The sequence below is a fragment of the Pristiophorus japonicus genome, chromosome 5 (genome assembly GCF_044704955.1).
Source record: "Pristiophorus japonicus isolate sPriJap1 chromosome 5, sPriJap1.hap1, whole genome shotgun sequence".
Taxonomy (NCBI): Eukaryota; Metazoa; Chordata; class Chondrichthyes; family Pristiophoridae; genus Pristiophorus; species Pristiophorus japonicus.
In genome coordinates this window covers 179,534,553-179,558,709 of record NC_091981.1, presented here as the reverse complement: position 1 = coordinate 179,558,709, position 24,157 = coordinate 179,534,553, and the positions used below count along the sequence as shown (strand labels likewise).

The window sequence follows — 24,157 nt, the reverse complement described above, 5'->3', positions numbered from 1 at the left end:
ACATGCATCCAAATACCAATTACATTTTTAAGTTTGCGAAGTGTCAACCGAACAGTTAGCTTTGCTGGCTTAAAAAAGTTAACACAAATTAAGTTTAAATACCTCTCAGGTAGGCCACTTAAACTGCAGCTGGTGTAAAGCCAAAATGGTATATGACTAGGTACCTCCATTGCCTGCATGAATTGGATGCACCATCAGATTGGTGACTTTACTGTTGAGTTATACTGTCATTTTTACATTGAAAGAAAATTGCACAGTACTGATGTAAAAGCTGCAGCTTAAAGTGGGCCATTCGAAGAATTGTTTAAATATTGATTTTGTTTTGTGCTGTAGTCAATTAAGTATTTTTTATTGAAAAAAGTAGGATTTTTCTTTGAAAATCTTGTCACAATGGTAGCCTTTGAAAGAGCCAAAATATTACAAAGTATGATTAGATCTGAATGATTCAGGAAGTATGTAAAATAGTATTGATATTTTTGAGAATTTGCCTTTACTTTTAAGTTACGTTATTTACTTGTTTTTGAAGTAACAAAATACAAGATCAATAGAAATATGTTAAGCAGAATGTTTACAGTGAAAATAGGCCTTAATATTTGTTAAAGTTTTAAATACTAACATTTAGTGAACCTTCCAGTCACTGTAAAATACTGAGTACATTTTCAGCACACTTAGTCATCACTGAAATAACTTTGTGCTCCTCACAAGAGTCTTGATATTTCTCAAGTGGAGAGATTTAATGGAACACATTAAAATTGACAATGAGACATGATAAATGCTCAGAATTTGTTCCCTTACTTTTTCTGCTCCTCCCCTGTAGCATTGAGGCATTTTGCAACACAATTCCACTGATGCCAGAAGCTGGCCACTGCGAAGCCTAGGTGGCTGTTATTTTTGTGGAAGTCTGTACAGTATATGCCAGCAGGTTATTTGACTGTGGATGGCATAACAGCTGAGCCTCACCCTGTCCTTACCTGATGTGTACACACAAACACATCTCTAATTCTATCAAGGGTCATGGCACCAAATTGGAGTTGCAATAGTGGCTTCTGCCCTTACTCCCGCCATCACCCCATCCCCGGATCCTATTCTGGGTACTCTGAGGCCAATTGTGGATATTGGCTGTCCGCGCAGACTAAACATTGGCTGTCAGCACAGACCAAACATTCAGGACCTTCTTGAACGGCAGGGCCCGGTATTGCATAACACATTTACCCACTGTACTTTCGATGGAGTCCTCCAGATTGCTCTCAACTGTGGAACATTGTGTTTTTAATAAGTAGGCCTCAAATTGTCAAGTTCTCATTCATTTAAGTTTGGTATTGCAAAGCATTCCAGACTCACAACAATGTGGTTGACTTTTAATTGCTCTAGCCTAACAAGCCACTCAGTCACTACAAATGAATATAACAGTGCTGTGGGAGTATCTTCACCACATGGACTGAAGGCAACCTTCTTAAGGGCAATTGGGGATGGGCAATAAATGTTGGCCTTGCCAGCGATGCCCACATCACATGAACGAATAAAAAAAATTGACCTTAAAACACAGTTAACAACTGGTCTCTGACCAAACAATTTTGTAATTTAGAAAAATTGTTCCTACGCCACTGCTGTGCACAATGTTTTCCTGTAGATTATTGATTATTTCCACTTTAGTACAGTATCATAGTGAAACAATAGGTCATTTGTCATATTAATGCTTAGGAAGGAATATCACTCAACTAAATCTTTAAGTTTAAGTGGAATATTTCTGCAGAAAATGTTAAAGTTGGGTTTCCTTAAAGACAGATTCTAACATGATATATATACTTTAGATATGCTACAATTATTAATGTTTACTTTTTCCTCTTGGATCAGTATTTTTTATTTATTTTTTTCATTGGAAACAACACTTGAGGAACGATACTTGAATAATTTTCAGGTAGAAATTGTAAAATACCAGTATTGAATTGTACATCACAACAGTTGTACCTGACTGATGAATGTTCAGTGGATTGTATTTTTAAGAATGATAATTGGGAAAAGTAATTTGTATCTGTGTGGTGCCATTATGAAATTTCTCACTGTTAAATCATGAAACTTGTTCCTTCCTCCTCCCCATGTGATGTTAGTCATGTGCTGCTTTTATGATTCTTGTTATTTAGCACTTAAAGTTTATGTCAAGGACTGCCCCGCAATTCCTGCATCAAATATTGTACCAACCCTACTAAATTTGCATTGTGGTACATTGCTGCTAATAGTATTTATTTATGTGTGCTGATCAATGCTGATTATGCACAAAATTGTACCAATAAAATGTTTCAAAATATTAGAATAGTTATCCCATTTCATTTGAGTGTCCTTCGTGTCGCTTTACTTTGAGTATTGAAATATCAACCCAGAAGTTCTGCATTTGTATTATAACAACCATTAAAACTTAACGATGCATTCGTTCGCTTACTACTAAAGGCACTGTTTTCTGTATATTTGATTCCAACTATGGTGCCGAAAAAACAAGGAGGAAATTAATTTTTGTACAAGGATGTAACAGCTTTTTTTTGACAACACTGGTTTTCCCCCACACCTCTCCGGTGCAATTCATTGCCACTGGAGATTCTTTCCACTAATCTCTAGAAAATTCTGTACAGCAATGCCTAACAGGTCCTGCTTGGGAGAACAGTGGTAGGTTTATTTGTAATCTGTGCTGGTAAAGTGTGCTGTTCAGCTGAATCCAATATCATCATCATCATAGGCAGTCCCTCGAAATCGAGGAAGACTTGCTTCCACTCTAAAAGTGAGTTCTCAGGTGACTGTACAGTCCAATACGGTTACATCAATTATCTGCTACTGGTTGTTACTAAGCAAGTATTCTGGCTCTCTCCAAATATTCCCTGGTTGCCCCCTATTGCAAATGAATTGCTCAGGTTTGAAAACATTAAACATCGCGGGAAATAAGCCTTACTACAATTTTGAAGCACCGCCCTTGCAGAAACAACCTATTCCTAGGCCTCTCCCAATATCATTCTCAGCAGCCTGCTGATGATTATTTTGCTGAAATGCACTTTCTAGTTGCAAGCAAATATCGAGTCTCTGTTCAGCACTTCTTCATAGTCATATGGATGAGATGAAAATCTCAAAGGTACAAAGGATTGCAGGAGCAAACTTGCATCCAAATGCTTTATGGTACCGTGTGTTGCTGCACTAATATGCTGTAGGAAATGCTAAGTATTAACAATAACACTGCAGGTCAGCAGCAGCAGTGAAGAAGAGGGGGTGGCTCATGCGCACTGGCGGCCTGCCAGGTTCGGCCCAGTGGGAGCAGTGCGCGTGCGTGCAGCAGATGGCGATGCGGGGATAAACCATGGGCACACAGTCAAAGTGAAGGAATCTGGGGCAGTGGCCACCCTGGGCTGCAGCCTCTCGCACCCCCATTGCTTGCACGCTGTGCTGCCCCTCCCGGCCCGGCGGCCGCTGCAATGTGGGCGCGTGTGCTGCTCGGTGTCTCTGTGAGTGTGTGCGCGGTGTGTGCCGAGGGGAGCTTGCCCGGGGAGCAGGAGCACGAGCTGGAGGAGCCCGGGACGCCAGATCAGCACCAGGAGTCGTACAGCACGTTTGCGGCGGAATTCTTCGAGACACGATACTGGGGCGATGAAGGTTGGTGCAATCGTTTCATTGTAGCAAGGTCAGGGGAAAGGAAAACGACCCATTGAGCCTGTTGTGAAGAGCAGCAATCCCTTGGTGTGAGAAAAGAGGCGCTATATCGAGGGCACCGCTCAGCTTCTGAAATTGTGCTGCTCTCGCAGATGCTGCACTGTGTACTTTGTGCCGACATAAATTCCCATTCGCCTGTAGTGCGTTCAGCACTCGTATTTCGGGAGGTTTTGACAGAGACCATTTTCAGCAGCAAGGGAAACGGAATTTTCATACATTGCTTTGTCGGCCGCTGCTCACTGAGGGGCTGTTTGGCCTTGAGGTTTCTGTGAAAGGTTACATTTCGGTCAGGTTGTAATCATTGGTTCCCATTCGGTTACAAACCCCGAAATGCTCACTCTGCCTCTAAACGTGGTACCTTGGCCTCGGGCTGCTGATTTATCATTCCAGGTTCACATATTCAACCGGTCTCCGGTTGTCTTAACTTTTACATTTTTATGTATCAATTAATTGTAGCGAAATTGTGAAATATGAATTAATATCCATTTGGTATTTGAGAGTTCCATGAGTTGATTTGGCTTTTCTTCATCATGTACTTTTTTAGATACTGGTTTGTGTCACTGATCACATCTATGTCAAGAAATTTCACTGTTGATCTTGGAGAGTCCAAGATAACAAAATATTCTGGAGATGTACACTTGGATAGCCATGTGTTTCTGAACGATCTAAACATATATTTTCTCCATCTTATATTTGTTATACAGTATCCATGGTTTCAAAACCCATGGAATAATTAAAACATTTCTATTCAGTCTTTAAAAAAAAAAGAATTCAACGCCAGCGATGGATCAAAGATGTGTGTACATGAGATGTTTAGCAGAGCACTTCTAATGTAGGTTCCCATTTGATATGATATATGGGGGATAGTGCCAAGTTATACTGCCTCACTCTGTCCAGACAAAATGGAACCCTTGTGTAAACTTACAGTCGTGTCTATTTGCAACACACAATTTATGATTGGTCCCCATGGGGGACAAGACCAGATTTCTGATTGGTCCCCTTGGAGGACAAGACTCGCCCAGCAGTTTCTCTGGAATGTGTAATTTGATCCCGCCTGTTGGAGCAATCAAGATCTTTGCCGTGTGTAATTTGATCCATTCATTGTGACAGTCAGGCTCCAGAGCTCTCCATGCTAACATACTGCTTTCAGATAAGTCAGGGCTCACCCACCCGGGTTAGGAGTACTCTCAGCACTCACACTGCTGAGTTCAGATAGGAAGGGGTGAGGCCATGGAGGGATTTTAACATGATGAGAATTTTAAAATCAAGTTGTTGGTGGACATTGTTCCCCCTAATATTTTTTGGGGTGGGGGGAGCGAGCGGCCCATTCAATATTTCACGCATGTGCAAAATCTCCCATTCGAAAGCTTGTAAGGGGTCTGTGCGGGACCTTCACAGCTGTGCTGCCAAGTAGCTTAGCGGAAACGTTGTTGGTGGACTGTGTACCAATATAGGGAACGAGCACAGGGGTGATGGGTGAATAGGACTTGCTGCGTGTTTGGATACATGGAGCAGAGTTTTGGATGAGCTCAAGTTCATTGAGGGTGGAAGATGGGAGGCAGGCCAGGAGAACGTTGGAATAATCGAGTCCAGCAAATACACATAAATGTAATGTTATGCATGGACCAACGAAGAATATGCTCTCATTTTTAAAAATTTATTTATTTATTGCCGATCCTGAGTTCATAGAATCATAGAAATTTACAGCACAGAAGGAGGCCATTCAGCCCATTGTGAATGTGCCGGCCGACAAAGAGCTGTCCAGCATAATCTGAAATGCAGTTAACCCCCGGTTACTATTTTCTACTGCTAACTGTCTTCTCAAACCCCTCTCCCATCTCCACCACACTCTCCTCCAACAAATGCGAGGAGCTCATGGACTTCTTTGTCTCAAAGATTGAGACCATCCGATCAACTACCTCTGCCACTTCCCTTCCTTCCCCTAGCCCACTGGGCCAAACTTCCTCTGCGGCACCCTCCTGCCCTAGCCTTGAAGTTGCATCTTTCTCCAGTTTCTCTCCGATCTCCCCGCTTGACCTCTCTCTCTCCATGCTAATCTTGTCCATGAGACCCACTTCCTGCTCCCTTGACCCTATTCCCACTAAACTGCTGACCACCCAATTTCCTTTTCTGGCTCCCATGTTAGCGGTCATTAACAGTTCGCTCTCCTCAGGTACTGTCCCCCTCTCCTTCAAATCTGCTGTCATCACCCCTCTCAAAAAAAAACAACCCTCGACCCCACTGCGCTTGCAAGCTGCCGCCCCATCTCCACCCTCCCTTTCCTGTCCAAAGCCCTTGAATGTGTTGTCGCCTCCCAAATCCTTGCCCATCTTTCCTGGAACTCCATGTTCAAATCCCTTCAATCTGCTTTCCGCTCCTATCACGGTACCGAAACGGCTCTCATCAAAGTCACAAAGTACATCCTTTGTGACTGTGACCAAGGTAAACTATCCCTCCTCCTTCTCGACCTGTCTGCAGCCTTTGACAGAGTTAACCTCTCCATCCTCCTCCAATGCCTCTCCAGAATCGCCCAGCTGGGTGGGACTGCACACACCTAGTTCCATTCTCATCTATCTAATCGCAGCTAGAAAATCACCTGCAATGGCTTCTCTTTCCACTCCCGCACCGTTACCTCTGGTGTCCCACACGGATCTATACTTAGCCACCTCCTAGTTCTCATCTATATGCTGTTTCTTTACAATATCATTCGCAAACATGGCGTCAGATTCCACATGTACGCTGACGACACCCAACTCTCCTCACCACCACTTCTCTCGACCCTTCCATCGGTTCTAAATTGTCAGACTGCTTGTCCGATATCCAGTACTGGATGAGCAGAAATTTTCTCCAATTAAATATTGGGAAGACCGAGGCCATTGTCTTTGATCCCGGCCAAAAACTGCGTTCCCTAGCCACTGATTCCATCCCTCTCCCTAGCATCTGTCTGAGGCTGAACCAGACTGTTCGTAACCTAGGTGTCATATTTGACCCTCAAATGAGCTTCCGGCCACATATCCGCAGCATAACTAAAACTGTCTATTTCCACCTCCATAACATTGCCCATCTCCTCCCTTGCCTCAGTGCATCTGCTGCTGAAGCCCTCATCCATGCCTTTGTTACCTCTAAACTTGACTACTCCAATGCACTCCTGGCTGGTTTTCCACATTTTACCCTATGTAAAGTTGAGGTCATCCAAAACTCGGCAGCCCATGTCCTAACTCGCACTAAGTCCCGTTCACCCATCTCCCCTGTGCTCGCTGACCTAAATTGGTTTTCGATTAAGCAACGCCTCAATTTCAAAACTCTCATCCTTGTTTACAAATCCCTCCATAGCCTCGCCCCTCCCTATCTCTGTAATCTTCTTCAGCCTCACAACCCCCGCAAGACATCTGCGCGCCTCAAATTCTGCCCTCTTGAGCATTCCTGATTATAACTGCTCAACCATCGATGGCCGTACCTTCAGCTGCCTGGGTCCTAAGTTCTGGACCTCCCTCCCTAAACCTCTCCACCTCTCTTTCCTCCTTTACGACGCTCCTTAAAACCTACTTCTTTGACCAAGCTTTTGGTCACCTGCTGTAATTTCTTCTTATAGAAACAGAAATTTACAGTGCAGAAGGAGGCCATTTTAGCCCATCGTGTCCTCGCCAGCCGACAAAGAGCCGCACGGCCCTCGGTCAGCAGCCCTGAAGATTACATATAAACCTATGAACGATGGTGGAAAAGTAAAGAGCAACCAGTCTGCCTCACACAACTGTGACATCCCTTACACTGAAACATTCTACACTCCACCTCAACTGGAGCTCTGTGATCTCCTGGGAGAGGCAAAAACCAGATTAAAAGCCCAGGCCAATTTGGGGGGAAAAATCTGGGAAAATTCCTCTCCGACCCATCCAGGCGATCGAAACTAGTTCAGGAGATCACCCTGGCCGTATTCAATTCCCTGCAGTAATTACCATCGTACCTGCGCCAGCTAACAAGAGGTTATCCAGGCTAATCCCACTTAGCAGCTCTAGGTCCGTAACCCTGCAGGTTACGGCACTTCAAGTGCCCATCCAAGCACCTTTTAAATGTGGTGAGGGTTTCTGCATCCACCACTCTTCCAGGCAGTGAGTTCCAGATCCCCACAACCCTCTGCGTAAAGAAGCCCCCCCTCAAATCCCCTTAAACCTTCCACCAACCACCTTAAAACTATGCCCCCTCGTAATAGACCCCTCCACCAATGGAAATAGGCACTTGCTATCCACTATATTCAGGCCCCTCAATATTTTGTACACCTCAATGAGGTCTCCTCTCAACCTCTTCTGTTCCAATGAGAACAAACCCAGCCTATCCAATCTGTCTTCATAACTGAGATTCTGCATTCCAGGCAACATCTTAGTAAAGCTCTTGCACCCTCCCTAGTGCAATCACGTCCTGCCTAATAATACAGCGACCAGAACTGCACGCAGTACTCCAGCTGTGGCCTAACCAAAGTATTATACAATTTAAGCATAACCTCCCTGCTCTTATATTCTATGCCTCAGCCAATAAAGGCAAGCATTCCGTATGCCTTCTGAACCACTTTATCCTGGCCTGCTACTTTTAGGGATCTGTGGACAAGCACTCCAAGGTGCTTATGTGGCTTGGTGTCACATTTTTTTGGGTGTCTTATTGCACGCGTGAAGCTCCTTGGGACGTTTCATTATGTTAAAGGTGCCATATAAATACAAGTTGTTGTTGCTGGCCAACAAAGCTATCCAGCCTAAACCCACTTTCCAACTCTTGGTCTATAACCTTGTAGGTTATGGCACTTCAAGTGCATATCCAAATACCTTTAAAATGTGGTGAGGTTTTCTGCCTCTACCACCCTTTAAATCCCCTCTAAACCTCCTACTAATTACTTTAAATCTATGTCCCCTGGTTGTTGACACCTCTGTTAAAGGAAATATGTCCTTCTAAGCCACTCTTATCGAGGCCACTCATAATTTTATACACCTCAATCAGGTCTCCCCTCAACCTCCTCTGTTCCATAGAAAAAAAACCCAGCCTATCCAATCATTCTTTATAACTAAAGTTCTCCAGTCCAGACAACATCCTCGTAAATCTCTGTACCCTCTCTAGTGCAATCACATCTTTCCTGTAATGTGACCAGAATTGCACGCAATACTCTAGCTGTGGCCTAACTAGTGTTTTATACAGTTCAAACATGGCCTCCCTGCTCTCATAATCTTTGCCTTGGCTAATAAAGGCAAGTATCCCGTATGCCGCTTTAACCACCTTATCTGCCTATCCTGCTACCTTCAGTGATCTATGGATATGTACTCCAAGGACCCTCTGTTCCTCTACACTTCAGTGTTCTACCATTTATTGTGTATTCCCTTACCTTGTTAGCCCTCCCCAAATGCATTACCTCACACTTCTCCGGATTGAATTCTATTTGCCACTGTTCTGTCCACCTAACCAGTTCATTGACCTCTTCCTGCAGTCTACAGCTTTCTTCTTCATTATCAACCACACGGCCAATTATCGTTTCATCTGCAAACTTGTTAATCATACCCACCACATTCAAGTCTAACTCATTGATATATACCACAAAAAGCAAGGGACCTAGTACCGAGCCCAGCGGAACCCCAATGGAAACAGCCTTCTGGTCACAAAAACATCCATCGACCATTACCCTTTGCTTCCTTGCCTCTGTGCCAATTGCCACATTGCCTTGAATCCCATGGGCTTTTACTTTCGTGACCAGTCTGCCATGTGGGACCTTATCAAAAGCCTTGCTAAAATCGATATACACTACATCAAATGAATTACCCTCCTCGACCTTTCTTGTTACCTCCTCAAAAAATTCAATCAAGTTAGTCAGACACGACCTTCCCTTAACAAATCCATGCTGACTGTCCTTGATTGATCCGTGTCTTTCTAAATGAAGATTTATCCTGTCCCTCAGAATTTTTCCAATAATGTTCCCACCATCGAGGTTAGGTTGACTGGCCTGTAATTACTTGGTTTATCCCTTTTTAAACAAGTTTATAATGTTAGCAGTCCTCCAGTCCTCTGGCACCACACCTATAGCCAGAGAGGATTTGAAAATGATGGACAGAGCCTCTGCTATTTCCTCTCTTGCTTCTGGGATACATTTAATCCGAGCCTGGGGATTTATCCACTTTCAGATATGCTAAACCACTTGATACTTCCTCTCTCTCTATGTTTAATTCATCTAATATTTCACACTCCTCCTCTCTGATTGTAGTGTCTGCATCGCCCATCTCTTTTGTGAAAACAGACAAAAGTATTCATTAAAAATCATACCCCTGTCTTCCGCCTCCACTCACAAATGACCTTTATGGTCTCTAATAGGCCCTACTCTTTCTTTGTTATCCTCTTGCTCTTAATGTATTTATAAAACATCTTTGGGTTTTCCTTGATTTTATATGCCAATATTTTTTTCATGCTCCCTCTTTGCTTTCCTAATTTCCTTTTTAATTTCACTCCTGAACATTCTATACTCTAGGGTTTCTGCAGTATTGAGCCCTCAGTATCCATCATAAGCCTCCATTTTTTTCTTTATCCTACCCTGAATGCCCTTGACATCCAGGGGGCTCTAGACCAGGTGCAGGCAGCGGAAGGTGCGTGCGGCAAACCAATCCCGCCCACCCTTTTCTTTAACGACTGTCTGTCCCACCTGTGACAGAGACTGTAATTCCCGTATTGGACTGTTCATTCACCTAAGAACTCATTTTTAGAGTGGAAGCAAGTCTTCCTCGATTTTGAGGGACTGCCTATGATGAGATTTGTTAGTCCCACCCTTTTTCTTTAAGGGAACATACTTGCTCTGAATCCTCACGATCTCCTCCTTGAATGCCTCCCACTGCTCTGGCTGATTTACCTTCTAGTAGCTGTCTCCAGTCCACTTTGGCTAAATCACATCTGAGTTTAGTAAAATTAGCTTTTCCCCAATTGAGAACTTTTATTCCTGATCTATCTTTATCCTTTTCCATCACTACCCTAAATCTAAATCTAACTGAATTATGATCACTAGCACCAAAATGCTCTCCTACTGATATCCCTTCCAACTGCTCAGTTTCATACCCTAAAACTGTCCAGAACTGCCCCTCTCTAGTTGGGCTTGCTATGTACTGGCTAAAAAAGTCCTCCTGAATGCATTTTAGGAATTTTGCACTCTCTATACCTTTCACACTAATTCTACCCCAGTTAATATTAGGGTAGTTGAAATCCCCTACTATTGCCCTATATGTTTTTGCACGACCCAGAAACGTGCCTACATATTTGCTTTTCTATCTCCCTCTGACTGTTTGGAGGTCCCACACCCAACAGTGTAATTGTCCCCTTTTTGTTCTTCAGTTCAGCCCATATGGCCTCATTTGATAATCCTTCTAATATATCATCCCTCCTCACAGCTGTAATTACTTCTTTAATCAATTATGCAACCCCCCTCTGTATCCCATCTGAAAACCCTGTAACCAGGAATTATGAGCTGCCATTCCTGCCCTTTCAGCTAGTTGCCCTTGAGAGCGTGGTAGTGAACCACTGAGGTCTGGGTCGGGAGAACATGGTGCAGGTATAAAGGGGATGGGGATGGAAGAACAAGAACGTGATCCAGGCCGAACAGGCTGTGGGAAAACCCTATCACCCTATCTGGATCACATTCTTCCTCTCAACCCCCTTCCCGCCGCACCCGAATCTTGAGACCTGGATCACGTTTTTCCCCCTCGCCACTGCTCTCTCTGTGCTGCCCCCCCCCCCCCAAAAACATGTTTCTGACCTTCTCTAGCCGAGTTTGTGACCCTTTCCCCCCCCCCACCCCCCCCCCCCCCCGCCCGAGCTCATGACCTCCATCCGAGCTCATGACCTTCTCCACCGCCGCCCCCCCCCCCAAGGTCATGACCTCCTGACCTTCTCCCCCCGCAACCCCCCCCGAGTTCCTAACCTCCTTTCCTGTCCGCTATACCCCCCCCTTCCTCTCCCCGAGTTCCTCTTCGTCTCTCTTTCGCCCCCCCCCCCCCCCGATCTCCTCTTCATCTCTCTTTCCCCCCTCCAATCCCCTGTCCTCAGCCCCCATCATCTCTCCATCCCCCTCAATCCCCTCTCCCCCTCCCTGTTTGATCTGCTCTCCTCCCCGCACCCCTCCCCTTCAATCATCTGATCCCCTGGCTTTCTCCACACGGAGCCGAGAGAAGTGTGCTGGTGCAGGCCGCACCCTCGGCACGGTTTGGTACTGCGCATGTGCGGCCAGATCGAATGTGCATACACAATACCGAACTGGGGCGCATGCGCACAGGGATCAGAACACTCTGAAAATAATGGCAGTGCAAACTTAAACCCATGTGCAGGTCTGCTCACTATCATCCTCCAGGTGATCTGCTGAGATCCAGTATCTTAAATTTTAGTTAAACCAGAGATCCTGTAGTATAACCGATCAAAATATTTATTTAATATCTTAGCAATATTTTCATCCTCCATAACTAGATTTACCTGTTCATCTATAACTTTAATGAAAATAACATGTCGTCAATGCCAAGTGTGCTCATTCTCAATAAGTACTGCTTCAAACAATTGTTTGTGTGATAACTCCTCTGATCTATACATGTCTTTTCTCATAATAAATAGTTAATTCAGACATTCAGCTTGCTGAAATGCAAATTACCTGTGGTCTGGATGAATGTTAATTCCTTGCAGCAAAATTTCTGAAACACAGATGATATATTGGGTTATTCTACAATGCAAAAGGGTGTAAAATTCTCCTAGTTTGCATTAATCTTAAAGGAGAATCTCGGTGATTTAAGTAATAACTATGATGGTATGAGCTCCAAATCAATTGGGCAGAAAGGTTAGCAAAATGGCATAATGGATCTGTTGTGACGAATCTTCAAATATGATATATTTCTATTAGACAAAAATGGGTGCAGCAAAGCATAGAGGCCTAAGTACGTCAAAAAAAATTATTCTAAGTGTCCCCATTGGATTTCTTCATTTTGGCATGGTGCAACCCGACCTTTCGTTTTGAATCTGTGTCAAAAAGATCGGGCTGCCATGGTAACCAGGGAATCAATGCGAGGTGAGGTTGCAAAGTGAAGCATACAGTTCCCAACACATAAAAAGATTTGTTAAACACATAGCAGTAACTTACCTTCAACCGCACCCGAATGGCTTGCTGGTCCGGTCCCATTCCCTCCGTCTCGCGTCCCTCCGTCTCGCGCCCCCCCCTCCGCTCTCCCTCCGTCTCGTGCCCCCCCCTCCGCTCTCCCTCCGTCTCGCGCCCCTCCGCTCTCCCTCCGTCTCGCGCCCCTCCGCTCTCCCTCCGTCTCGCGCCCCTCCGCTCTCCCTCCGTCTCGCGCCCCTCCGCTCTCCCTCCGTCTCGCGCCCCTCCGCTCTCCCTCCGTCTCGCGCCCCTCCGCTCTCCCTCCGTCTCGCGCCCCTCCGCTCTCCCTCCGTCTCGCGCCCCTCCGCTCTCCCTCCGTCTCGCGCCCCCCCCGCTCTCCCTCCGTCTCGCGCCCCCCCCGCTCTCCCTCCGTCTCGCGCCCCCCCCGCTCTCCCTCCGTCTCGCGCCCCCCCCCGCTCTCCCTCCGTCTCGCGCCCCCCCCCGCTCTCCCTCCGTCTCGCGCCCCCCCCCCGCTCTCCCTCCGTCTCGCGCCCCCCCCGCTCTCCCTCCGTCTCGCGCCCCCCCCGCTCTCCCTCCGTCTCGCGCCCCCCCCCCGCTCTCCCTCCGTCTCGCGCCCCCCCGCTCTCCCTCCGTCTCGCGCCCCCCCCCCCGCTCTCCCTCCGTCTCGCGCCCCCCCCGCTCTCCCTCCGTCTCGCGCCCCCCCCCGCTCTCCCTCCGCCTCGCGCTCGCCCTCCGTCTCCCGCTCTTCCCCCCCCGCTCTCCCTCCGTCTCGCGCCCCCCCCCCCCCCCCACTCTTTTGTATGTACATTCTGTTTCTGGCCACCAGATGGCGCCATTGTTGGAGGCCACTGAGCAGCATGCACATGGTGCTGCTCAGGTATACAAGTCCAGCCATTTCGAGAATTAGCACTTTGGGCCTTAATAAAGCAGCGGCAAGGTTGTACCTTGCTTAGTTAAACAGTACTCCGTTTGAACCTTTATTGCATACATAACTTTTGGCGACGAGAATACAAGAACCTTTGTTTGCAAAATGAGCATGATTGGATTTTTTGAGCGATTCGTGGAGGGCCAAGATTGGGCAGACTTTGTGAGCCATTTGAACCAGTACTCCATGGCCAACAAAATGAAGGGGGTCGACGATGTAGATTGGTGCCGGGCCGTGTTCCTCAGTGTGTGCGGTTCAAAGATCTACGGTCTGATAAAGAATCTACTCATGCCGAGTGATCCAACAGAGAAAACGTACGAGGAGTTGTGTACATTGGTACAGGAGCACCTCAAGCCAGACGACGGCATCATCATCTCGAGATGCAGGTTTTATACACATGTTTGATCGGAGGGCGAGAGCGCGGTGGAATTCGTTGCTGACCTGAGACGCCTAGTAGGACCGTGCAAGTTCGGGACGGTGTTGGCAGACATGCTGCGGGACTTCTTTGTTATCGGTATCAACCACGAGGTGATCCTGTGCAAACCTCTGGCAGTGGAGGAGTTGGATTTAAAAAGGGCCATCCAGATCGCTCAATCATGTATGACGACGGACAGGAGTATAAAGAAAATAGCGGTGAAGAACCGAACCTTGGCAAGTACTGTAAACGCGATTGATTCGGTGTTCGGCAGCGCGTTACATGGCGGGGCCTATCCGGCTGCGTCCACGCAACCTGTGGCTGCCCAAAGTCCGCCAGCAGGAATGTATCTGACTTCTCCATGTTGGCGTTGTGGAGGAAATCATTGGCACCAGCAGTGCCGATTTAAGCAATATAGTTGCAAAGTCTATCTGAGAGTGGAACATCTCCAGCGCAAGTGTCCGCAGATGAGCAAGTGAGCTGCGACACACCACGTGGAGGATGAGAGTCAGACTAGCGCGGATCTGGATACGCAATCAGAGATGCCAGAGAGGAAGTGTATGGACTGTGTACTCCTTCATAACCAAGAGCAAACCAATTTTAATTAATGTGAAGTTTAACAGGATACCGGTATCGATGGAACTGGACACTAGGGCAAGTCAATCGATCATGAATGAGAGTATTTTATAAGCTGTGGGATACTGTGAGGCCCAGGCTGAGCCCTGTTAACGCCAAGCTGTGCACGTACACCAAAGATCTGATAAAGGTGATTGGCAGTGCACAAATTAATGTGTCATATAACGGTGCGGTTCACGAGTTACCGCTGTGGATTGTTCCAGGCAATGGCCCAACACTGCTTGGCAGAAGCTGGTTGGAGAAAATCAGATGCGACTGGAACGATATAAAGGCGTTGTCATCGAAGGAAGATACATGTGCCCAAGTATTGAGCAAGTTCCCCTCGCTGTTCGAACCGGATATCGGCAACTTCACGGGAGCCAAGGTGCAGATCCACGTGGACTCAGATGCAAGACCTCTCCATCATAAAGCTCGGGCAGTGCCATATATGATGAGGGAGAAGGTCAAAATTGAACTGGACAGACTCCAGGGTGAAGGGATCATATCACTGGTTGAATTTAATGAATGGGCCAGCCCCATTGTTCCTGTGCTGAAATGTGATGGCAGAGTCAGAATTTGTGGCGACTATAAGGCTACGATCAACAGGTTTCGAAACAAGATCAGTACCCGTTACCGAAGGCTGATGACTTGTTTGCGATGCTAGCCGAATGGAAGTCGTTCACAAAACTGACGACGTCGGCCTATATGACACAAGAGTTACATAGAAACATAGAAAATAGGTGCAGGAGTAGGCCATTCGGCCCTTCTAGCCTGCACCGCCATTCAATGAGATCATGGCTGAACATGCAACTTCAGTACCCCATTCCTGCTTTCTCGCCATACCCCTTGATCCCCCTAGTAGTAAGGACTTCATCTAACTCCTTTTTGAATATATTTAGTGAATTGGCCTCAACAACTTTCTGTGGTAGAGAATTCCACAGGTTCACCACTCTCTGGGTGAAGAAGTTTCTCCTCATCTCGGTCCTAAATGGCTTACCCCTTATCCTTAGACTGTGACCCCTGGTTCTGGACTTCCCCAACATTGGGAACATTCTTCCTGCATCTAACCTGTCTAAACCCATCAGAATTTTAAACGTTTCTATGAGGTCCTCTCTCATTCTTCTGAACTCCAGTGAATACAAGCCCAGTTGATCCAGTCTTTCTCGATAGGTCAGTCCCGCCATCCCGGGAATCAGTCTGGTGAACCTTCGCTGCACTCCCTCAATAGCAAGAATGTCCTTCCTCAGGTTAGGAGACCAAAACTGTACATAATACTCCAGGTGTGGCCTCACCAAGGCCCTGTACAACTGCAGCAACACCTCCCTGCCCCTGTACTCAAATCCCCTCGCTATGAAGGCCAACATGCCATTTGCTTTCTTAACCGCCTGCTGTACCTGCATGCCAACCTTCAATGACTGATGTACCATGACACCCAGGTCTCGTTGCACCTCCCCTTTTCCTAATCTGTCACCATTCAGATAATAGTCTGTCTCTCTGTTTTTACCACCAAAGTGGATAACCTCACATTTATCCACATTATACTTCATCTTCCATGCATTTGCCCACTCACCTAACCTATCCAAGTCGCTCTGCAGCCTCATTGCATCCTCCTCGCAGCTCACACTGTCACCCAACTTAGTGTCATCCACAAATTTGGAGATACTACATTTAATCCCCTCGTCTAAATCATTAATGTACAGTGTAAACAGCTGGGGCCCCAGCACAGAACCTTGCGGTACCCCACTAGTCACTGCCTGCCATTCTGAAAAGTACCCATTTACTCCTACTCTTTGCTTCCTGTCTGACAACCAGTTCTCAATCCACGTCAGCACACTACCCCCAATCCCATATGCTTTAACTTTGCACATTAATCTCTTGTGTGGGACCTTGTTGAATGCCTTCTGAAAGTCCAAATATACCACATCAACTGGTTCTCCCATGTCCACTCTACTGGAAACATCCTCAAAAAATTCCAGAAGATTTGTCAAGCATGATTTCCCTTTCACAAATCCATGCTGACTTGGACCTATCATGCCACCTCTTTCCAAATGCGCTGCTATGACATCCTTAATAATTGATTCCATTATTTTACCCACTACTGAGGTCAGGCTGACCGGTCTATAATTCCCTGTTTTCTCTCTCCCTCCTTTTTTTAAAAAGTGGGGTTACATTGGCTACCCTCCACTCGATAGGAACTGAGTTGGTCGAGACGTCGAAGAGACTTGCGTGCATTAACATGTAAAAGGACTGTTTGTTTATTTACCACAGGTGCCCTTTTGGAATTCGCTCGGCTGCAGCAATATTCCAGAGGAACCGTCGTGTTCCAAGATGACATCCTGATCACCAGTCGTGACTCCAAGGAACATCTGAACAACCTGGAAGAGGTTCTACGGCGTTTGGATAGAGTGGGACTCAGACTGAAACGCTCAAAGTGCCTCTTCATGGCACCGGAGGTCGAATTCCTCGAGAGGAAAATCGCTGCTGATGGCATCAGACCTACTGACGTGAAAAGCAAGGCCATCAAGAATGCACCCAAGCCACAGAATGTGACTGGGTTTACTCAACTACTTTGGTAACTTCCTACCTAAATTGAGCACCTTACTAGAACCACTGCACATGCTATTGAGAAAAGGCGACAACTGGGTGTGGGGCGCATCGCAAGACACAGCTTTCGAGAAAGCCACCAATCTGCTTTGCTCGAACAAGTTGCTGGTACATTATGACCCATGTAAACGTTTAGTTTTGGCCTGACTCATCGTCATGGAATTGGTTGCGTACTCCAACAAGCCTATGAGTTGGGGAAACCTCAACCTGTCGCGTATGCATCCAAAAATTTGTCTAAAGCAGAAAGAGCCTATGGCATGGTGGAAAAATAAGCTTTAGCATGTGTGTATGATAAGATGCATCAATACCTGTTCGGTCTGAGGTTCGAATTAGAGACAAGCCGCTCATTTCTTTGTTTTCCGAGAGCAGAGGTATCAATACCAACGCTTCATCCTACATCCAAAGGTGGGTTCTGACATTATCTGCCTATGATTGTCATTCGCCTGGCACAGAGAATTGTGCCGATACTTTGAGCCGGTTGCTGTTGCCCACACCGGAGGTGGAAATGCCACAACCAGCGGATCTAATGTTAATCATGGATGCTTTTGAAAGTGAAGGAACCCCTGTTACGGCTCAACAAGTTAAGACCTGGACCAGCCAGGACCCGATTTTATTGGTAAAGGGTTGTATCCTCAAAGGAGATCGGTCTGCCATACCTAAGCAAATGTGCGAGGAGGCCAAACCGTACATTCAACGCAAGGATGAACTGTCTATTCATCAGATTGCATATTGTGGGGCAATCGCGTTGTAATGCCCAAGAAAGGGAGAGAGAAGTTCGTGCGTGAGTTACACAGCACACATCCGGATATAGTGATGATGAAGGCCATTGCCAGGTCCCTGGTATGGTGGCTGGGAATTGATTCTGAACAGGAAGCATGTGTGCATCAGTGCAACACCTGCATGCAGCTCAGCAAAGCACCAGCGGAATCGCTGCTGAGTCTGTGGTCGTGATCATCCAAACCTTGGTCCAGGATCCATGTAGATTTTGCAGGTCCCTTCCTGGGCAAGATATTTTTAGTGGTGGTGGACGCGTATTCGAAATGGATAGAATGCATAATCATATCATCCAGTACGTCCACGGCAACCATAGAGAATCTCAATGTCATGTTCGTGTCACATAGTCTGTCTGATATAGTGGTGAGCGACAATGGGTCGTGCTTCACCAGTCAGGAGTTTGTGAAACTTAATGGCATAAAACATGTAAGGTTAGCACCGTTCAAGTCTGCGTCCAATGGGCAAGCAGAACGTGCAGTACAAATTATCAAGCAAAACATGAGGAGAATAACCCAAGGGTCACTGCAGACCCGCTTGTCCTGCATACTGCTAACAGGACAAGACCCCACACACTCACAGGGGTCTCACCTGCTGAACTCATGATGAAAAGAGGTCTTAAGACCAAGCTGTCTCTGGTACACCCAGATTTAAATAATCACGTTGAATACAGAAGACAAAGTCAACAAGGGTACCACGATCGCGCAACTGTGTCATGTGAGATTTCTGTTAATGATTCTGTATATGTGTTGAACTATGGTCAGGGTCCCAAATGGATCGCTGGTACGGTCATGGCCAAGGAGGGCAACAGAGTATTTGTTATTAAGCTCAAGAATGGGCAAACTTGCAGGAAACACATGTATCAGATGAGCCAGAACAGTCGGACGAAGAAACCATTGACAACCAACCAACCTACCAGCAGTCTTCAGAGGACTCGAGGGTCATCAGTGAACCCGGAATTTCCATCACGGACCTGTTCAATTAAAATGGGCTTGCAATTCCGGACATGGCCACTGCCACCCCCAACAAGTCAGTCATCCAGCCACCAGCCACAACAGACCCCGCAGTCACCCAAGGCTGGAATCGAACTGAGATAGTCAACCCAGGAGCGCAAAGCACCGGACCATCTCAACCTGTGAAAGACCTGTGATAAGATCTCAGAGGGGGGTATTGTCATGTATGTACATTCTGTTTGTAGCCACCAGATGGCGTCATTGCTGGAGGGCACTGAGCAGCATGCACATGGTGCTGCTCCGGTATAAAAGGCCAGCCATTTTGTGAGTCAGACACTTTGGGCCTAAATAAAGCAGAGACAAGGTTGTACCTTGCTTAGTTAAACAGTACTCAGTTTGAACCTTTATTGCATTCATAACTCTCGCTCTTGCTCTCGCTCGCTCTCTCTCACTCTCATATTCAGAATAACTCCACAAGACTGTATGCTGTAAGCTCAAACTGATGTGACCTTAGTCTCTTTAATCAAACTCCAGAGTGAAGAAGCAGCATGACAGGCAACCTTTTATACTTGTTTGCACGAGGTGTGCAGGTGTGCCCCCTTCTGGCACGTCTTACACTATTATAAAGTTTACAGACATAACATCACTTCCACCCCTCCCCAAAGTCTTTTATACAAGTTATTTACAAATTGAGGCGATCCGGGGCTCTTCCTTCCCGGGTTGATTGCCTGAGTTGAAGTCCTGGTATGGGTGAGTTGGTTGGATCATTGCTGCACTGCAGCGCGGCTGGTCTGATCGGACTGTCGGGCATGGTGGGTTCATCCTCGTGGTTGACCGCGAGGTCTGTTGGTGGATCAGTGATGGTAATGTTCTCTTCAAACTCTTCTTGGTTGTCAGTGAATCGCAGTTTGGTCTGATCCAAATGTTTTCTGCACATTTGTCCATTGAGAAGTTTGACAACAAACATTCTATTCCCCTCCTTGGCTAAAACAGTGCCAGCAACCCATTTGGGACCATGACCGTAATTAACAACAAATACAGGGTCATTAACCTCAGTGTCACGCGATACAGCCGCACGATCGTAGTACATGTTATGCCGGTAACGCCGGGTTTTTAACATAATTGAGATCCGGGTGGACTAAGGAGTCATTAACAATTGTCATTAACAATTCTGCCGGGGGAACCCCGGTAAGCGAGTGAGGCCGTGTCCGGTAGCTGAGTAGAACCCGAGATAATTGGGTTTGCAGGGAACCGTCCGTCACGAGTTTCAAGCTCTGCTTGATAGTTTGGATTGCCCATTCCGCTTGACCGTTGGATGCCGGCTTAAATGGGGCAGACCTGACATATTTGATGCCATTGTGGGTCATGAACACGTTGAATTGCGAGCTGGTGAAACATGGTCCATTTTCACTAACTAGGACGTCGGGCAAACCATGGGTGGCGAACATGGTCCGGAGGCTTTCAGTGATGGCAGTGGACGTACATGACATTATTACACATTCAATTCATTTAGAGTAAGCGTCCACTGCTACTAGGAACATCTTTCCAAGAAAGGGGCCAGCGAAATCTACGTGGACCCTGGACCACGGTTTGGAGGGCCATGACCACAGACTCCGTGGGGCTCCCTCAGTGAGCAAGTGTTACATTGGTGTATGCATGACTCCAATTCTGAATCAATGCCGGACCACCAAATGTGCGACCTGGCAATATCCGCCTTCGTGACTATGCCTGGTGGGTACTCTGTAGGTTGTGTATAAACGTTTCCCTGCCTTATTTTTGGCAAAACCACGCACTTCGCACCTAGGAGACAATCCGATTGGATGGACATTTCATCCCTGCTTCGGTAAAACTGCTTAATTTCGTCTTGCATTTCCCCGGGAACAGCCGACCAGCTCCCATTTAAGGACACAGTTTTTATACTCGTGATAGCACAGGGTCCTGGCTAGTCCAGGTCCTGATCTGGTGGGCCGTGATGTGTGACCCCTCGCGCTCAACCATCCATTACAAGAAGCAAGTCTGCGGGTTGCGCCATTTCCACCCCGGTGGTGGACAATGGTAGCCGACTGAGGGCATCCGCACAGATCTCAGTGCCTGGTCTGTGGTGGATAACAGTCATACGCGGATAATGTTAGTGCCCATCTTTGGATGCGGGACGAAGCATTGGTGTTTATACCTTTGCTTTCTGAAAACAACAAAATGAGCGGTTTGTGGACGGTTTCGAGCTCGAACCGGAGTCCAAATAGATCTTGGTGCATTTTCTTAACCCCGTATATGTATGCTAATGTTTCTTTCTCAACCATACTGTAGGCAATTTCAGCCTTCGATAAACTTCTGGGTGCATATGCAACCGGTTGCAGTTTGCCTGACACATTGGCTTGCCGTAACACACAACCGACCTCGTACGAAGATGTATCACATGCTAGTACTAAACGTTTACACGGGTCATGCAATACAAGTAACTTGTTAGAACATAGCAGGTTTCTGGCCTTATCGAAGGCTGTCTCTTGAGATTTACCCCAAACCCAGTCATCCCCCTTACGTAGCAATAAATGCAAAGGTTCCAGTAAAGTGCTCAACCCGGGTAGAAAGTTCCCAAAATAGTTGGGAAGTCCCAGGAATGAACGCAGCTCTGTCACATTCTGTGGTCTGGGTGCATTCTTGATGGCCTCCGTCTTGGAGTCCATGGGTCTAATGCTATCTGCCACAATTTTTCTCCCCAAAAACTCGACTCTGGCGCCAGAAAAACGCACTTGGAGCGTTTCTGTCCAGTCGCTTTAGAACCTCTTCCAGGTTGTGCAAGTGTTCAGTAGTGTCACGACCGGCGATCAGGATGTCATCTTGAAACACAACGGTGCACGGAACCGATTTCAACAGACACTCCATGTTCCTCTGGAAGATGGCAGCAGCCGAGCGAATCCCAAAAGGACATCTGTGGTATATGAACAGTCCTTTGTGCGTGTTGATGCATGTCAATCTTGTCGAAGGTTCAACCAGCTTCTGTGTCATGTAAGCAGAGGTTAGATCCAACTTGGTGAACGACTTCTCTTTTCCCCCCCCTGCTAATGTTGTGAACAGGTCCTCCGCTTTGGATAGTGGGTACTGGTCCTGTAACGAGACTCGGTTGATCGTTACTTTGTCGTCTCCGCAGATTCTGACTGCCATCGCTTTTCAACACCGGAACAATTGGACTGGCACGCTCGTTGAGCTCGACTGACGATATAATTCCCTCTCATTGAAGTCTGTCCAGTTCAATCTCGACTTTCTCCCACATCATATATGGAACCGCTCGGGCCTTGTGATGAACGGGCCGTGCATCAGGGACTAGATGGATCTGCACTTTGGCGCCTGTGAAGTTGCCGATGCCTGGCTCACATAGCGACGGAAATTTGTTTAGCACTTGGGCTCACGAGGCGTCATCCACCGGAGACAGCACTTTGATGTCATCCCAGTTCCATGGGATCTTTCCGAGCCAGCTTCTGCCGGACAGCGTTGGGCCTTCACCTGGTACAATCCATAGTGGTAAATCATGCATAGCTCCATCATACGATACCTTCACTGCTGCACTGCCAGTGACTGGAATGAGCTCTTTGGTGTAAGTGCGCAGCTTTGTATGAATCAATCGGGCTTAGTTTTGGCCTTTGTGCCTTGTTGCCCCACAGTTTCTCAAAAGCCTTCTGACTCATAATTGACTGATTCGCCCCTGTGTCCAAATTCATGGAAACTGGAATGCTGTTTAATTTGACGTTCAACATTATCGGAGGGCTTTTGGTGGTGAAGGTGTGTACCCCATACACTTCCTCTTCAGCCTCGGGTTGAGTTGCCTCTCTTACTCGTTCAGCGTGATCCGTGCCGGATCGGTCATCTTCTGCCGACTCTGCCATGTGGTGAGTCGCAGCACGTTTGCACATTCGCTGTTGATGTCCCATTGTTATGCAGCCTTTGCACACGTAGTGCTTGAATTGACATTGATGGGCTTGATGATTACCCCCGCAGTGCCAACATGGTGTTACTGGATTCGCATTCATGCCTCATGGCGGAGTCCGAGTCATCCTAAGTCTGGCCTCTACAGGCGTGTTGGCCCTGCCATGTACAGTTCTGCCTGCTGAAGACATTATTTTATGCACAGTACTTGCCGGTGAGCTTTGATGCTGAGAAGATATCTGCTTAGTGTTATCGTTCGTGGACATGAAAGCCTGGGCTGGCGTGATGGTCTTGCTCAGATTTAGGGATTCGGCAGCCAATAGAAGAATGACCTCGTGGCAGATTCCAAGTACGAAAAAGTCCCGCAACATTTCCCCCCAAAATCCAGCAAATTTGCACGGTCCCGCAAGGCGTCTTAGGTCGGCGACATAGTTTGCCACGTCCTGGCCCTTGAAGCGATGGTGCGTATAAAAGCGATACCTGGCCATTCAGATGCTCTCCTTCGGCTTGAAGTGTTCCCGAACCAGCGTACAAAAAGTCTGCATTTGTCTTGTCCGTTGGTTTCGTCGTTGCGAGCAGATTTTTGATGAGGCCATATATCGTGGACCCATAAAGGGTGAGGAGAATCGCCCTGCGCTTGACCGCGTTACTGTCCATATCCAGTTCATTGGCCATGAAGTACTGGTCAATACGCTCAATGAAGGCTTCCCAATCATCACCCTCAACAAATCTCTGAAGAATACCAACGGCAGCCATAACTGCGTGAAAGTTTGTGATCTGTTACTCATCGGCAATTGTTATGTTCAGAATAACTCCAAGGCTGTAAACTCAAACTGATGTGACCTTAGTCTCTTGAATCAAACTCCAGAGTGAAGAAGCAGCATGGCAGACGACCTTTTATACTTGCTTGCACGGGGTGTGCAGGTGACCCTTGGGTCTCTAACAGGTGCACCCCCTTGTGGCATGACTTACACTATTAAGTTTACATACATATCTCGCTCACTAGCGCTCGCGCTCTTAACTTGCTCGCACGCTCTAGCGCTTGCGCTCTTGCTCGTGCTCTAACTCTCTTTCTCTCTCTCTCTCTAACTCAACTCGGGAAGGTTTTTCTGCAGAGGCCACATACGCTGGCCTAAGCACAACTGGAGTAACTCTCAGCTGGC

At 46.9% G+C, this 24,157-nt stretch overlaps 1 protein-coding gene across 1 annotated transcript in view; it reads left to right on the top strand.

Annotated features, from left to right (window-relative positions):
* The first annotated feature begins 3,319 nt into the window (after positions 1-3,319).
* Positions 3,320-24,157, top strand: part of LOC139263929 (DOMON domain-containing protein FRRS1L) — an 83,626-nt gene continuing 62,788 nt past the window's right edge. The window contains exon 1 of the mRNA XM_070880012.1: positions 3,320-3,630. Coding sequence (XP_070736113.1) covers positions 3,453-3,630 — 178 coding nt within the window. The 5' untranslated portion in view covers positions 3,320-3,452. The remainder of the gene's footprint in view (positions 3,631-24,157) is intronic.